Source organism: Epinephelus moara, chromosome 15 (assembly GCF_006386435.1).
Source record: "Epinephelus moara isolate mb chromosome 15, YSFRI_EMoa_1.0, whole genome shotgun sequence".
NCBI lineage: Eukaryota > Metazoa > Chordata > Actinopteri > Perciformes > Serranidae > Epinephelus > Epinephelus moara.
The window spans coordinates 13,087,855-13,105,404 of NC_065520.1; the positions used below are offsets into that span (position 1 = coordinate 13,087,855).

The 17,550-nt window shown below is 42.0% G+C and overlaps 1 protein-coding gene across 3 annotated transcripts in view; it reads left to right on the top strand.

Moving 5' to 3' along the window:
- Positions 1 to 17,550, top strand: part of LOC126402013 (interleukin-1 receptor accessory protein-like 1) — a 387,060-nt gene that overhangs the window by 347,896 nt on the left and 21,614 nt on the right. For all 3 annotated transcript variants that reach the window (XM_050063650.1, XM_050063648.1, XM_050063651.1), the window contains 2 exons: positions 10,750 to 10,895; positions 15,948 to 16,094. In XM_050063650.1, coding sequence (XP_049919607.1) covers positions 10,750 to 10,895; positions 15,948 to 16,094 — 293 coding nt within the window. The remainder of the gene's footprint in view (positions 1 to 10,749; positions 10,896 to 15,947; positions 16,095 to 17,550) is intronic.

The window sequence follows — 17,550 nt, forward strand, 5'->3', positions numbered from 1 at the left end:
AAGCTTCCATTTGTATGTGAATTGCATTACACTTTAGTAAATATATATTTATGAAAGCAATAGTTGATATTTGCTAATAAACAACCACATAAATTACACATTGTAACTTTAAAAGCACAGTGCCCAATTATCAGCAATATTTTGTAAAATATGCTTCTTGCCTTCTCTCAGAGAATTAAATGAGAGGATACAGTCAGGTCCATATGTATTTGGACACTGACACAAGTTTTGTTATTTTAGCTGTTTACCAAAACACATTCAAGAAACAGTTATATAATCAATATGGGCTTAAAGTGCAGACTCTCAGCTTTAATTTGAGGGTATAACACATCCAAATTGGAGGAAGGATTTACAGCTCTTTAATACGTAGCCGCCTGTTTTTCAAGAGACCAAAGGTAATTGGACAATTAACTCAAAAGCTCTTCCATGGGCTGAATGGGCTATTCCCTCGTTAACCCATCATCAATTAAGCAGGTAAAAGGTCTGGAGTTGATTCCAGGTGTGGCATTTGCATTTGGAAGCTGTTGCTGTGAACCCATAACATGCGGTCAAGGGGGCTCTCAATGGAAGTGAAACAGACCAAAGAAGAAATCCATCAGAGATAGCGGAAATGTTAGGAGTGGCCAAATCAACAGTTTGGTACATTCTGAGAAAAAAAGAGCACACTGGTGACCTCAGGAACTCAGAAAGGCCTGGATGTCCTTTCAGTGGTGAAGAAAAACACCTTCACAACATCCACCCAAGTGAAGAACACTCTCCAGGAAGTAGGTGTATCAGTGTCTAAGTCTACCATAAAGAGAAGACTTCATGAGAGCAAATACAGAGGGCTCAGCACAAGGTGCAAACCATTATCAGTCTCAAAAATAGAAAGGCCAGATTAGACTTTGCCAAAAACATCTAAAGAAGCCAGCCCAGTTCTGGAACAGCATTCTTTGGACAGATGAAACTAAGATCAACCTGTACCAGAATGATTGGAAGAAGAAAGTATGTAGAAGGCTTGGAACGGCTCATGATCCAAAGCACACCACACTAGTGTTTATTGATGATGTGACAGAAGACAGAAGTAGACGGATGAATTCTGAAGTGTGTAGGGATATACTTTCTGCTCAGACTCAGCCAAATGCAGCAACGTTGATTGGATGGCTCTTCACAGCACAGATGGACAATGACCCAAAACATACTGCGAAAGCAACCCAGAAGTTTTTAAGGCAAAGAAGTGGAATATTCGGCAATGGCCGAGTCAGTCACCAGATCTCAACCCGATCGAGCATGCATTTCACCAGCTTAAGACAAAACTTAAAGCAGAGAGACCCTGAAGACAGCTGCAGTAAAGGCCTGGCAAAGCATCACAAAGGAGGAAACCTAGCGTTTGGTGACGTCCGTGGGTTCCAGACTTCAGGCAGTCATTGCCTGCAAAGGATTCTCAACAACGTATTAAACTTGAACATTTAATTTATGGTAATGTTGATTTGTCCAATTACTTTGAGCCCCTGAAATGAGGAAACTTTGTAGAAAAATGGTCCCAGTTCCTAAACGGATATTTTTGTTCAACCCCTTGAATTAAACCTGAAACTCATCTCAGTTGTTTCATTCCAAATCTAATGTGGTGGCATGCAGAGCCCAAATCATGAACATTGTGTCACTGTCCAAAAATTTCTGGGCCTAGCTGTAAATGCCACTCTCAGGTCCCCACAGTAAACATGAAGGTGGAGCCAGGAGCTGGTTAGTGTGTGGCATAAAGTCTGGAAACAGGAGTAAACAGCAGCAGGAGTTCTGTCCAAAGGTAACGTGTCTGACAAAGACTGTTAAATGGCCCCATCCCCCTCACGAGATGTTAAAAGACACCATTAACACTCTCATTTGTTGAAAGTAAAGTTTCATACTCCACTATATTGTGTTTACACAGTATCCCCACATACCAGCTAACCTTTACCTTGAGTCTCAGCACGCCCATTTTCCATTTATCCACTTTCTTGCGAGTCAGGGTCACAGTGCAACAGGGTAAGCAGCACAGCCATCCACACATTCTCTTCTCAGCCAACTTTGTCTCCTCGAGGGCTTGTTCGTGCATTACCAGGCTGATGTACAGATTTATTCCCTTCAGTCTTTCCTGTGTTCTTCTCACCATACCCAATAAGTCCCCATAGGGCACAAAAAGTAGCTTCCCTTGGATCATTTCCACCAGTTATTTTGCCATCAAAAACCTTAAGCGAAGGTCATAGGATAAGAATACGACACTCAAAATTTTGGAGATTCTTTTTTATGTGTGATACATTGCCTTAGTCTTTAGCAATAAAAGTAGTTTACTATGTATTATATCAGATTTAGCCAGACAGTTTGAAAATTTGAACACTTGTACCAATCATTAATGCAACAGCATGGCACAAGCTGATGCCCATTGGGTGATCTGTCATTGTATACAATATTAAGTCTCTTTTTCTAAGACTATCTGCTCTGATCTAATTCAGATCTGCCTTTGGGGGGTCGTCAGGAGAGGTGCAGAAAGTGGGAAAAACATTTCATGAAGCAACAACCAGCAAGGCATTTGTAAATAAAGCAAAGCATGACAACATGATACAGTTCAAAAGTTCAGGTGTCACATTGGAGGTGCGTGGAGATTTTGTACTGGGTAATATGATGGTAGGATCCTATATGCTGCTGTAGCAAGTTCAAAGAAGAATAAAAGGTTTCAGGGTAATGTGAGATGTCTGTTGATGTTTCAAATGAACAATGGCGCTGTAGTGTGCACAGTTTTTATGTGAACCCTGGTCAGATTTTCCACCAGAAGAAAATGTTGGCAAGGTACATTTCTTAAAATCACAAATATGTCGCATTTGCACATTTCATAGGTTTCAAATCAACGTTTTTAGAGTGATGTATTAGTTATAGAAGTTACAGAAGTTGGGTCATCTATGCAAGACTCCTGCCAAGTTGCAGACGACTGTGCAAGGTTGTCTTCTGGCGACCCTTTGCAGCATTTCCATCAGTGCTTGTGGCAAACCTGTTTTTTTAACAAACCTGGGTGTTTTTTTACAAACACATTGCAGCATTTCCCAGCAACGTTTGAGCCTCTGAACCTGGGTGTTTTTCACCAACTCGTCCCTGCTTGTCTGGCAGTATTTAAGCCACCGGATCTGGGTGTTTTTCATTGACATATTACAGTGTTTCCCTGATACGTTAAAGCAACAAATCCTGGTTATTTTTTAGAGACACATTGTGATGTTTCCCAGCTGTGTTTGTGTCACTGAACTTTGGTGTTTTTAGCATCCCATCGCAGCTTTTCCGAGTGGCACTTGTGGCAATGAACCAGCTTGGGTGTTTCTCACTGACACATTGTGGCGTTTCCCAGTGGTAATTGAGCCACTGAACCTTGGTGTCAACATATCCCTGATTTCTCAGCAGCATTAATGCAACTGAACCTTGTTATTTTTCCCAGAAACATTGCAACACTTTCCAGCGTTGTTTGAGCCACCAGACCTGGGTGTTTTTCACCAAATCATCCCTGCTTTTCGAGTGGCTTTTGTGCCACTGAAACTGGGTGTTTTTCACCAACATATCTCAGTGTTCCCCAGCAGGGTTTGAGCTGCCAAACCTGGGTGTTTTTCACTGACTCGTCCCTGCTTTTCTAGCAGCGTTTAAGCATTTAAGTCATCGACATATCGCTGTGTTTCCCAGAGGCATTAAAGCTACCAAACCTGGATATCTTTACAGATACACTGTGGTGTTTCCTAGCTTTGTTTATACTACTGAACCTTGGCATTTTTAGCAACACATTGTAGCTTTTCCCAGTGGCACTTGTGGCAATGAACCAGGTGTTTTTCACTTAACTTTGTTTTTTTACTGACATACTTTGGCATTTCCCAGTGGCGTTTGAGCCACTGAACCTGGATGTTTTTCACCGATACATCCCTGCTTTTCCAGCGGGTTTTGTGCCACTGAACTTTGGTGTTATTCACAGACACATCACTGCTTTTCAGCAGCTCTTGAGCCACCAAACCTGGGTGTTTTTCACCAACCAGTCCCTGCTTTCTCAGCAGTGTCAAAGCAACCAAACCTTGTTATTTTTCACAGACATAGCATAGCGTTTCCTTGCCATGTTTGAGCCTTGAACCTGGGTATTTTTCACCAACCTGTCCCTGCTTTTCCAGCAGCTTTTGGCTCTTTTCCAAACCATAACCAAGTGGTTTTTACATCTGAACCTAACCACAGCTTCACCAGCGTTGTTGAGAAACATAAACTTTTAACATATCTGCTAAAAAAAATAATGTACAAATGTAACAGGTCCATGGTTTGCAGAAATTTACAATGCGAACATTTTTCCTCGCAACTGGGTTGGATTTTCTGGACTGTACCCAAATTAGAAAACAGCATGTACACCAGAGTATTTACAGAGAAATTGATCTTATGGTGGTTATACCATATGAAACATCACAAAAGCAAATTCCAAGATGTTTTTCAAGATGACCCTGAGGTGTGTTTCTTTGAGCATCTCAGTGAGTCATTGTGTTGCCTCCTCGTTGTGTGCAGCATCAAGGATCCTGGTGCACTTTCATCTCCAGCTCTAGCTACATGGCACCAGTTTACCACTCTCTCTTTGACTTTTACACACACCACCTCCCAGATGTTTGTGTGTTCATGCTTTGTCGTTCCTCTTTTCCAGGAACACACACTTTCTCCAGCTTCTTATCTCTCTCACACACTCGTGAATCCTCACTTGTACGCACAAACACAGATATTCTTCCACTCAAAACTTTACTAACAAGTATGATGGAGTCTCTTTGTAAACAAAGATTGATTTTTTCTTCTCTTTCAACGCCTACAGTGTTTTAGCTCAGTCTATGTTGAGTCACACTTGGGTGCCACCTCTTTAAAAAGCCATCAGCATGGATCTATATCCCAACCTTGTGGAGCCCCTTGTCTCTGCCTGACTGGCTGCACAATGGAGAAGGATGAGAGTTAGAAAAGCTCACAGGAATTAACCGAAAAGGCTAAATTAATTTCCCTCTCACATAAATACTCACACAAGCCTTAAAACCTGGAAGTGCTTTCCTGCAGAAGCTTAAAAAGTACTACTTCATAATTAGTTTTTATGAAGCAGCTAGTCCATGCAGGTACAAAATAATTACCTCGAATGGTTCTTCATTGTGCCTGGTCAATAAAGAAATTTAACTGTGAGTGTGATATTTTCTATGTGGGATACCAATGTGAGATATTGCCATGGCAGCAGTGGTTGCATTGTAGTTTGTCTTTATCTCCCCCGCACTTGACAATCTGCTTTGTTTAGTCCTTTCATTGATCAGCAAGAATTAGATGAGTTTTCATATTCAGATGCCCCGCGGCAGGCGGCAGACAAATGCCCAAGTGGCGCTCGTACCTTTTCGCGCTATTAGCCCCATGCATCATTAAACAGGGCTTTGAAACAGCTGCAATTTTTGTAACCTTAGAAAGATTATCTGCTCATATATCATTCCTACTTCCGCACAGCAGGAGAGATTCGGCTCTTTTATCCAGCACTGTGCTCCTCTTGTTCTCCTCCTGCCATTGGGGTTTGTTACAAATGCTCTGAGGGAAGATACTTCAGGTGAATAGGGGAAAAACTTTTTACTAGTAGATATTATTACCGTGAAACTTCCCCAGATGATTACTTATGTTAAGACAATTATTTTTTGTATTTTATGTTTTCTGACATTTCATGTGGAAATATAAAACAAGGCATTATCAAATTAAATATGTGCTATTTTGCATACAGTTCCAGAACAGAAATCTGACCATCGGACAATACTGAGTTCAAAATCCTTGTTTTATTTTGCTGACATATTAAGAGGCAGATGTTTTACAGAGAGAATGTTGGATGTAGCTTTTTATCACTCCACAAATCAAAAAATACTGTCAACTGCCTCAAAAAGAAAAATCTCTGCCATGTTTTTTGGGAATAAAATACTGTATAAATCAGGCTATGAAAGATACATGAACAAACCCCTTTGTAAAAATGGGGTTTCTATACATTTTTGTACTTCCTGCTAGTGTAATCCAATTACTTATACTTCCACATGTATTTTGTATCTACTTCCTTATTCTGAAAAGCAAAGGTAGTCACATGTGTGTCCTGAGCTGAATATATGCCCTCCAGTGAATGAAAAGGGAAAAGTAAAATCAAATACTGATTGAAGTAATTACTGCAAGGTATTAATTAAATCATGAGTGAACAGATTTGTTTTTTTCTTCACTTGTTCGTTCAATTTTGAGGCTACTCTTATCAAATTTTGGTCAAATGGTTTGCAGAACTGAAATAGTGTGACGAGTATATGGCTGTCAACTCTCAGTTTGCCATTCATACTCAATTTATGAAATGTAAAGACTGTTTAGGGACCCCAGTATGCCGCAATATTTAAATACACCCTCTGAAAAAGTCGCAAAGTTCCTTTTTCCTGTGCCAAAATTTAGCATAACTGTGGAGCGATATTTGTCCCCCTTTCCGACAGCATAGCGCAACGTGCTTGGTAGCAATGGATGCCTTATGTCCTTAAGTTCAGTATGATACCTGTGTCTTCACTGTATCGTTAAAACTGAGCCCGATACAGAACCTTTTATTTACTAAAACCTTCAGCTCTGCCTGTCATACCTGCTGCTTCTTTACATATTTTTTTTGCAAAATATTTGGCCATTACCCTGAATCTTCTCCAGTAACTCCTGAGTTTTGGTGAGGCATTCTGACTTGTCAAGAAAATATATATACGAAATATATATAATTTGTAAGTAAGTAAATTATACTTGATCACATTTAAGGGTCACTTATAGACCTTTCCATTGGCCCTCCCTTGACCTTTGGCTGGGCTCATCTGTACCCTTTGAAATCTTAAAAATAACCAAAGTTATCAGATGAAGGTAGTGGAGCAGAAAGTACAATATTTGCCTCCAAGATGTAGTGGAGTTGGACTAGCCTATAAAGTAGCATATGTTTCGAGTACAGTATAACTGTCCACTGTTTGCGATTTAGACAGGGATAAATGTAATATGTAATATTTTAATGAATCAATGTTTCCTGATGATTATTAAAGAGATGTAATTATTTTTTCAGTGTGTAAGTGTAATTAGTGATAGATTACATTCGATTATTCAAGTAACTAAAGCCAACACGGCTCTTTGTTCAGTGCTAATTAGCTAACGTTAGCATGCTAACATTGTAAGATGGTGAACATTATAGCTGCTAAACGTCAGCGTGTTAGTGTTATCATAGTGAGCATTGCGGCATCCAGATGTAAGATGGAAAGGGCCTTAGCTTTGACCACAGGTTATTCAATAGCAGCAAGGTTCTTGCAAAGAAGAGTTTCATGGAAAAAGTGCTTAGTTTGTATAAAAGTGTTGACATTTTGAGTAGCTATCTCCTCCTGATGGCTTGTTAACATTGTCAGCATTTTTTCTTGAAGGCCAGTTATACAGCTTGATGCTGATCCTCCTGCTTATTTAAATTGAGAGACACTGATAATGAAGACGAGGCTGCTAAAATCCATATTTTACTAATGAACCCAACACCCTGCCAAGTGTCCAGTGAAGAAAATAGGCATCTAAGTGTCATAGCGTCCTTCAAGCACACTCTCTGTGATCAAACAGTCAAAGCAGTGGCTTCTAGTCTTTTGTATGTGCTGTTGTTGGCTGAATTCTACGCAACAAAAACATCAAAAGAGCTTTTTTTCCCCTCGCACTAACCCTCGTGGCGAAATGTTTTGTGATAGGTCGGCGCTGTAGTGCATCATGACAGTCACACTATTGTCCCCGCACCAACATGTCACAACCAGTAGACATCAAGAGCCTCAGCCAGTCAACAAAGGGGTATTTTTCATGGTGGAAATCTGTCGTGACTCAAGTGATGCTGGCTTCTTGTCAGGCACGGACTGTCACCTCCTACCTTTGTTATGTACTTCTGTTTTATTGATGAACTAAAAAGTTACCCCTGAAAATAAAAGCTGCCACGAATGTCAGCAGATTATAGAGCTGGCTATTAAAATAAAGCTCTGTATCTGCATATTTATGGGTGAGATGGGTGTAAAAGTATAAAGTGCAGAGTAGTTTTACCAAGAAAATGTCACCTCTGTGACAATGTCTCAAAATTGCACTCCACCCAGATGGAAGCTTATAATTCCAAGGTCATGATTTATGGATTTTAGGATGCATAGTGTAGACACAACTCAAATTTCCTTGGGGCAAACTTTTTTTGTCAGAAAAATCCATATTTTATTAAAGAGTCAATACTCTGTACTTATGACTTTTTGACTGCCTGCAGTCTAGAGTTATTGTTTTCCATAGTTTTTTTAGCATTTCTATTTTTTGGGACATATTCTGACATTGTGTTTTTGGAATCCGTAGTCACAGAGCATACCTACAAACATCCGGACCACAAAATTAAAAATATAACTTCAGCTCTGCATGTCCTCTGATGTTTTGAGTCTGATTTTTCTCTCCGTGTATTTTCTCATCCCGATCCGACTTCTTAAACGAAGGCTACTGCTACAGAGGCTACTTTGATGTTCACCTCACAGTAATGAGACTCCGTTTGGGCAAATGTTTGAAGTCATGTTGATGTTCAAATTCCGCTTGTAAAAACTGCTTGTATGTTGGTTCCATTTTCCCAGCCGCGAGTCAGACTTGTAAAAGCTTTGAGCAGACGGCGATACATGAGTCGGCCCTTCCTGATTAAATGATGGTCGCTGTCCACCGTCGGAAACTTCATGTTCAACACTTTTCTTTGGCTCAGACGCTGAGTCCTCCTGTTGTTAACACCACTAAAATCCAGTGTCATCTGATTTGTCTGAGTCCACGTCAAACAGGGAAAAACTGATTATGTGAGTTTGCTCAGAAAGTCTACAGTATCTACTTTGTCTCACCAGGCAAACACTTCCTGCGTGTATTTCTTAAAACGAATGAAGGGGAAATGAAGGTTGGTTCTTTTTGGCTTGAAAAGAGAGTTTTCACTCTCTCAGGTAAAATCACAAAAGCTAGAACAAACATTAACAATCTGACAATTTCCGCCTTAGATTTGATGCGGTTTGCACACGTCTCTAAGAGCTGCTCTGCTTTATATCCTTTCAGGGGTGGAATATCAGATAGTGGGTCCCTGGGCACAGATATGCAAAAGTTTTGCCCTCTTTTGTAGTGATCCGTCTTTTTGCAGTGCCTTTGCATTTTTTTGTGGTCATTTTCAATCGCGTTAATTTGAGTGAATATTAGGGCAAGGAAACCCCCATTACACTTTGGGCCCCTAGGCCTGTGCCTGGTAGTCCTACCATGTAATCCTCAGAGCCTTTTTGTCTCTTTTAACACATTGTTTTGGTTTGACAACCTGCATGCACCATCAACAAACTCAACATTTAACTGTATGGAATCAAAGTCACTGCTAGCAATAGCTGTGGCCATGGGCATTATGTTTTCGGGTTGTCCATCCGCCCATTCCGGTCTCATGAATGTGATATCTCAAGATGGCCTTGAGGGAATTTGGCACAAACTTCCACTTGGACTCAACGATGAACTGCTTAGATTTTGGTGGTCATGGATCAAAGGTCAAGGTCACTGTAACCTTCTTTGTCTCATTCTTGTGAGTGCCATATCTCAAGATTGCTTTGAGGGATTTTTTTTTTTTTTTTTTTCAAATTTGACACAAACATTCACTTGGACTCAAAAATCAACTGATTAGATTTTGGTGGTCATCGATCAAAGGTCAAGGTCACTGTAACCTTGTTTGTCTCATTCTTGTGAATGCCATATCGCACCATTGCCTTGAGGGATTTTTTTATTTTTTATTTTTTTTCCAAAGTTGGCACAAATGTTCAATTGGACTCAGTAATGATCAGAATTAGGTGGTCAAAGGTCAAGATCACTGTGACCTTGCATCCGTCTTACTTTCTGAACATGATAACTCAAGTAGGCCTTCAGGGAATTTACTCAAATTTGGAACAGACGTCCACTTGGACTCAAGAATGAACTGATTAGAATTTGGTGGTCGAAGGTCAAGGTTACTGTGACCTCACAAAACACGTTTTGGCCATGACTCAAGCATTCATAAGCCAATTATGACAAAATTTCACACAGATGTCTAACAGAATAGAATGATGAAGTGATGAGAGTTCATATCCTAAAGGTCAACTTCACTGTGACATCATGATGTTCTGCAAAAACACTTTTCTGGCCATCACTCAAAGTCATATGTTTGGCACAGCAGGGGAGACATTTGGTCAGTTACTGAATTGATGTGTGTGAAGCATCCATGTTGTAACAGTCATGGATGTAAACTGTAAGTGCAACTCGAGTGGTTTGCGGAGGCATACATCCGCATGGCAGTAATCATAGTTGTAGTTATTTTGTGTCTCTTTGCGGTTCCTTTGCATCACTGTGGTCATTTTGAAACTCTGGTCCATACATGTTAATTTGAGTGAAATTTTGCAGGTTAGAGCCAGGGGGCCTTTTGGTTTTATTACCTGCATGCATTTAAGGACATTTTTAAATTTAACTCTATGAAATTTTAGTTGTTTTTTTATGAGATTCATTTCAGAAACATTAAAGCTATTGAGTTACATTCAGGTGATAAAAAGGTGTGTCCGGTCTTTAGCGCTGATTTTTCAAAAACACTTGTTTAGCCAGGCCCCAGCACTCTCCTTTACTCCCTGCAAACCCAATGCTAGAGTTTTATATGCATCAACACCTCCAGCATCCACGCATCCTTTTTTTTTTCTGTGTTCTCCCCCACCCCCCTTCTAGGACAATCCGGGAGCACCTGGGGGAGCAGGAGGTCTCCATCTCTCTGACCATCGACTCTCTGGAGGAGAGCGACCTGGGCAACTACTCGTGCTACGTGGAGAACGGCAACGGGCGGCAACAGGCCAACATCCAGCTCACAAAGAAAGGTAAAGCGAGCGCACAAACAAGCATATAGATGAAAAAAATCTAGCTATTTCAAGCATTTTTCCATGAATGCAGCAGAGCGATATAGAGGCCTTGAGATTTAATAATGGCATGTTGCAGCTTTGGAGGTGAAAAACACCATTTAATACCAAAGGCCTTCGCTCTGACGATAGAGAGAATCTCTCGCAGCAATTTACTGAGTACAAAGAAGAACAACTAGCGGGACTCTGGGAATTGACCAGTTGTTTCTCGCCTCGGGGAGGGGGGAAAAAAATGGGACAGTACTGTAGATAGTGCAGAAAGCCTATTCATCCACCTCAGCCGGAGGAAGCATTAGTTTGCAGAGAAAGAAAAATCGCTTCTGGAGAGAGGCAGCCTTCAGTGTTATGATGCCAGACAAGCTGTTTGACTCTCTGGCAATGACCTCCCCCATCATACACACATACACAAACACCAATCCTCCTTTGATCGCCAAACTCTCACTCAGATGCTTTCTCATCTTTCATCACTGGCTACTGTTGCCTTTCCCCCTCCCCCTTGTCTTTTTATTCAAGCAAACATTTTTGAGTTTCTCCTCTGATTTGGCCTCGATGAGGATGACTGTTTGAAAGTTGATTCCATGATGATTTCAAATAGAGATGCACACTTTCCACTGTGGTTATATAAGTGAGATTTTTTTTTTTTTTTAGCGAGGCTTGGAGGGGGGGTCTCTGCAGCCTTAAAGTTGTCAGTGTTGAATACATTTACATAGTAAGATATTTTTCCTCTCTTTTAAGCTCGCAGCTTTGGATCCAGCTTTGATGGCAGCCCAGTTCCCCTCCATTTGCTATATTAAAGGGGTTTATGCTGCACAGTCAAATCTCAGAATAAACCGAAGAAGATTAGCCTGGTCCTCGCAGGATTGCGGGTCTACCAGAAATCGACTGGTTCCCATGTTTTTTATTTGCTGCATCCATGGTGTGGTGCAGTGCGCAGCCAGTCAGTGTTTACGCCGCCTTTCAAAATGCGTCAAAGTTTTCCTTGCTTGTCTCTTGAAGCTGTGAAAAAAGCACGACACTCCAAATGAATCTGGTCGTCTCAGCGCGGCATCAAGCAGAATATGTCTTCACTTGTGTGTAAAGTTAGCACGGAGACGCGTCCTTATTTCCACTTCTTGTACAACTTCTTGTAGGCAAGAAGTTGAGAAGTCCTCCTGGCCAACTTTTTTCTCAGCAGCTCCAAATCCTCAGATACATTTTTTATCTCACAACAGCAGCAGCTGCAACATCAACTAGCAGACAGCTGCCTATACTGTATATGATAACTAGCATCTAGATTCTTGATTTGTGAACATGAGGAGCAGCAGCTTTCACCATTCTCACTGCTGCTCTGCTCTGCTTTATTTTACCATTCAACCCCCTCTCTGCCTTTTCCTCGTCTCTCTTTTCATCTCTCCCTCTAGACAACAGAGAGAGATGCAGTAATAGAAGGAGAAAAAGGGTTGATGAATTGCCCGATGCCATGTGGCACCATCAAATCCAGCCTTCTAGTCGTCAGGAGCTAATTTGTCTTAATCCGTCCCACTGCAGCGCTGCTACAATATGGATGCCAGGCAGAGAAGAATTGGCCTCTCCCACTGTAATCTCTGTTGCTTGAGGAGCAGCTGGCTCGTTACGCTGTCCAGATATGTGAGGAGAGAAGCAGTGTTCAGTGAGGCGAGAGGGCAGAGCTGAGGTGGAGAGGACAGTGAGGGAGAAGTGGAGTTGCTTGGAACCATCATCTCGCAGTGCTTGTTAGCTGCAACAGCCCTCTCAGAAAAGTAAACTAGTTCAGGATGATTCTCAGGCTGAAGGGAGAGAAACTGATAAAAGAGTCGGAAGTCGGTGGGGAAACCTGTGCTCATCCTGCCCTGAGTTTGTTTGCTCTTTTGTTTGCATACGTCCGTCCGTAAGTTTGGCTGAAGGTCGCCACCCAGACAGGCGTGATGAAGCGGCGCTGGCCACGCTCGTTAGCTCTCCAGAACATCATCCTTCATCATGGGAGCTGTCAGCCTGATGGCCGCCGCAGTGGAATGGGCATCGCGCACTCCAACGAGGTTAAATGCGCGTCGGTGATGGATGGCGATGCACGTGGGTCCTCTCCGTCCATGTTTATGTGTGTGTGCGGCATTGCGGCGATTCCAGCCTTTTTACTGTTGTCCATTAGTCAGCCAATGAAGGCTGACCACCCAGATTTTGTGAGGCGTAGCCAAGAGGAAATGTTGAACTGCAAAAGATGGAGTGACATCCGACAGAGAACACTGTAAAAGAGAAAAAAAAAGCCTTGAAAAAGAGACAAGATCATGAAAAGACAAAGCAAACGACTTGGTTTTCAAGGCAAGTTACTGAACCATGAAGCTTAATGGAGTCCATTGTCCTGTAGTGTAAAATATCACCTTTCATCCTCCTGAATAACACCACTAGTCTTGCTCCTACTGAATATTTTGTCCTGTCCTTCTTGAAAAACTACAAGTAACACAATTTAGAATAATGTGAGTGTTAAAGTGAAATATCAACACTGAAGTATTGCAGTTCCTTAAATTTAGCTTTCACTGATGCTTTTCATGAGTTCACGTCAGGCTGCAGCAATGACGGATGGTGGGGAGAGCGGACCGCTTCGATCTGTCGACGAAGAGGCGGTTCAGCTAACAGCCAGGCGCGTTTACTCGCCTTGCACGTCTCTGCAGCCGTACACACATGTAACCAATCTTCATAAGTGTGGCGGTCTGATCTGTCATATGCTAACGTCGCACCGGTTGCCTCAACGTGATTTTTTTATTATCCAATCGAGCCAGGTGGCTTTAAGTGACAGGTATAGAAGTGGTTGTTAGAGTTATGTCATGTGGAAACAATCCAGACAGAACGAGAGCATAACAACATGGAAAGATGGAGAGGAAAGGCATTGACTCAAACCTTGAGTACAGCTACAAGAGAAGCTTTTTTAAACAAAGCAAAGTCATTTCACATCATAGAATCGTCTAACAGGAGCAAGTGCAACTTTTGTTATCCATCATGAGTGCACCATGCATTATTTCACATGCATTGATGTTCTGTGGATTCTGCTCAAAGTGTAATCTGGTGTTCACGCCCGACGTTAACGTGCAGAGGAGCCGGGAAATAAGATGGAGGGCAAGGTAGTGATGTGTAACTGCAACTTTCTGACTTTTTTAATCTAAGATGAGAATAAATATAGTCTCACAGCAAGAAATGTCTGCAGGAAGATCAGGAAAAAAAAAACATTAAAATGATAAATGTCACAGTAAAAAAGGTCATCTTTCACACTATTCAACCAAACTGAAGTGTCTATAAATGTAATAATTATGAAGACAATTTTTTATGCTTGCTTCTGCTGATATTTTCAAAATATAAAACTAGAAATACATCGTAAATAGTACAGATCTGACATTTTGCAGTGTCTGCACATAATCGATAGCTGGAGACAGCTCTGTCAGAGTCGGTGTATAAGTCCAGCATTGTGGTAATACCAGACTGTTTCCGGAGAAATAAGGAAATTGATTGCAAACCTTTAAATTCAGGGTCACCCAACAAGCAGAGAGACATCAAATACAGGAAATGAGAAGCACCCATGTTGTCTGCATTGGTTGGAAATCACAAAGAAATTGACAATCTAAATCTTTTTTTCTTTTACACATTTCATTTAGACTATCCATGATACTAACTGGCTTACCATTTGAAATTTATGTCATCAGCTGACAGTACAAAGCAACCAACAGCAGATCCATGTAGAGTAGCTAGGATACAGCTAGCAGGCTTAGCTCAGATTCCGATTTGTTCTTTGGCATCCCCTGCATTGCTCTTGGCGAGTAAAAAGCTGGGAGCTGCCCTCCCACCTGCGTGTGCCAGGACTTCCTGTCTGACAGGAAGAAGCATGTGAAGTTGGGTAAACGCGTCTCTGACTCCTGGACCATCCGCACCAGTTCCCTGTATACCAACAGCTACACCTCAGTCTGTCAAGCTCCTTAGGTTCACAGATGAGACCACCTTCACTGGGCTCATCTCTGGCGGCGATGAGTCCATGTACGGGTGTGAGATTGACCATGTGGTGACCTGGTGCAGTGACAATAAATTGGAGCTCAACCCTCCTTGAGATGACTACTGAATTTCAGAAGAATGCAGCCCTACGCACCCCCATCACCCTGTGTGACACGCCAGTCAGCGCTGTGAGGTCCCTCTGCTTCCTGGGCTCCTACATCCAGGACCTCCAGTGGAGGCTGAACATCAGTTCCCTCATCAAAAAGGCTCAGCAGAGGATGTACTTCCTGCAGCAACTGAAGAAGTTAAACCTGCTAATCTCTGAGTCCATCCTCACCTCCTCAAATACAACCTGGTACACCACTGCCAAGGACAAGGGCCAATTGCATGATATCATACGCTCTGCTGAGAAGGTGATTGCTGCGATCCGCTGTCACTCTAGGACCTGTACACCTGGACCCTGTACACCAGGACCCTGAGGCAGGCAGGAAAAATCATGGTTGACCCTTCCCACCTTGGACACATACTGTTCAGGGCACCCCCCTCTGGCAGAAGGCTGTGGTCCATCAGGACCAAAATCTGACAACACAAATATTTGGTCCTGACTGCAGTGGGCCTAATCAACAAGGCCCACAAATGCCCATCTGACATGGACTCATACAAGCCCCAGCCCTGGTCCTCTCTTTAAATCAAATCCCTTCGCAGTGAGCTGGTAGCAAGCAGCAGTGCTGGGTCTAACATTTGTAACAGCAGCAACAGAAAGTTTGCGGATCTGGCGGGGACTCTGGGCAGTGGAGAGGGTAGTACAGGATTGCTAAGTCACAAGGTCTTGCTCTGACTGAATTCGAGTTGCCACAGGGTGCTAAGTGAAGGTTCATGTCTGCCGAACGAAACACAACATGTGTGTTGTGATGGGTGCTGGTCATTCACCTGTTGAACAATTGGCAATGAAAACAATTCATATATGTAAAAGGTAACATACATTACCTTTAAACAAGTTATTAAAATCCCTCTCTCCCTCTCTCTGTGTTTGCCATATTTTAGCAGAGCTGATGTACACGGTGGAGCTGGCTGGAGGTCTGGGAGCCATCCTGATGCTGCTGATCTGTCTGGTGACGCTGTACAAGTGCTACAGGATCGAGCTCATGCTCTTCTACAGGAACCACTTTGGCAGCGAGGATATAGATGGAGGTAAGATGAGATAAGGTGCAAGACATAATTTACTTTACAGCGTTATATAATAATCCTCCATAATCCTGTGATACCACAGTGTTTTCTGTTTGGTGGATGATTTCTAAGGCGCCTTCCTCTGCTGTGAAAGCATCCTTTCTTTCCTCAGTAGGAATCAAATCCCTAACCTGAGCAGTATCAGCGCTGCTCTGCACACATATTTATTTTTACTCCGAAATCACCTGGGCTATTTTTCATATCTTAAAGCTGCATGTGGCACTATTTTTATGTAAATATGCACCTGTTTTATCAGTCTAAATGACACAGAAAAGAGCCTCCCATCGTTCCCTGACTCAGAAATTTTGTCGTCAGTTCCAGGGAATCTTCTCAACAAGGTGGAAGAAAAAAATTTTATGCAAAATATTCTGTAAACTGACTCCCAAACAGCAGCAAACGACTCACCAGTCTTTGATGTAGCTCCTTTTCTTGTCACATTTGCATCCTTGTAAAAACTAATCACAAGGCAGCCTTGTAAAAAGTGCTCACGCTGGGTGCTGTTTCCTGACATCCCGATGCATGACTTCTGGGTAGTGAAGTTCAGATTTTTCAAACAGTTCCCTCTCACTGTGTTTCGGAGCCTCCGATGGGCAGTGCTGCCGAGTTTAGCTTTAAAAGAAAAGCACAGCCTTGATCACTTAAACACTGTGAATACAGCAGCTGCTGCTGACGTGCTTTGTATTCAGGGTGAATTTGGTTGTTGTGTATTTTTCTTTTTATCATTCTGCTGGAGAACCAGCGAAAACACAGGCAGACAAAAAAATATGAACAGATTCTAGTTAACGGCATTAGTCAGCCCCCAATATGTCGTACAGTATTTGATGTAAAGTAGCACTGTTGTGTTGTTTATTGTTATGTGTCTTGTCTTTCTGGTGTCAGTGCCTCTGATACAAGCAGCAGTTACTTCGATCTCACTGGGGGAAATCCATTATAGTGGAGATTTTTTCCATTTACAGCGCCTACTAATTCGAAGACCACTCTCAGTACAGTCACTGTCCACACTGCTGTCAATACCAGCCATTTGCAGAAGACACGCAGCTCTGTTGATCACTTGGTAAATCTACTGTACCCTGTGTTGTCTCGCTGCAGTTGTGTTGGAAGGGAACAAGGAGAAGACTTAACTCTATTCATGCCTTGGCTCTGCTTGTTGCACCTGAACAAGCTGCTGGTTTTTAATTGCTTTAAGCATCTTCAGTGCTTGATGCTAACTTTTTTCCCAAGGAGCACGTGTTCTCCTAAGTTGAAAAAGTAAGGAGCGCACAAAGAACTTTAGGGGCACAATGTAAATTGATCAAATAATGTGTTGTCCGTAATAAACGTGATGCAAATAGACATTTACAAGCAAAATTATTTAGTGAATTTGTATACAAAATGTACAGAAAGGTAAAATCATCAAGTTTTGAAAAAGTTTTGCAATTTA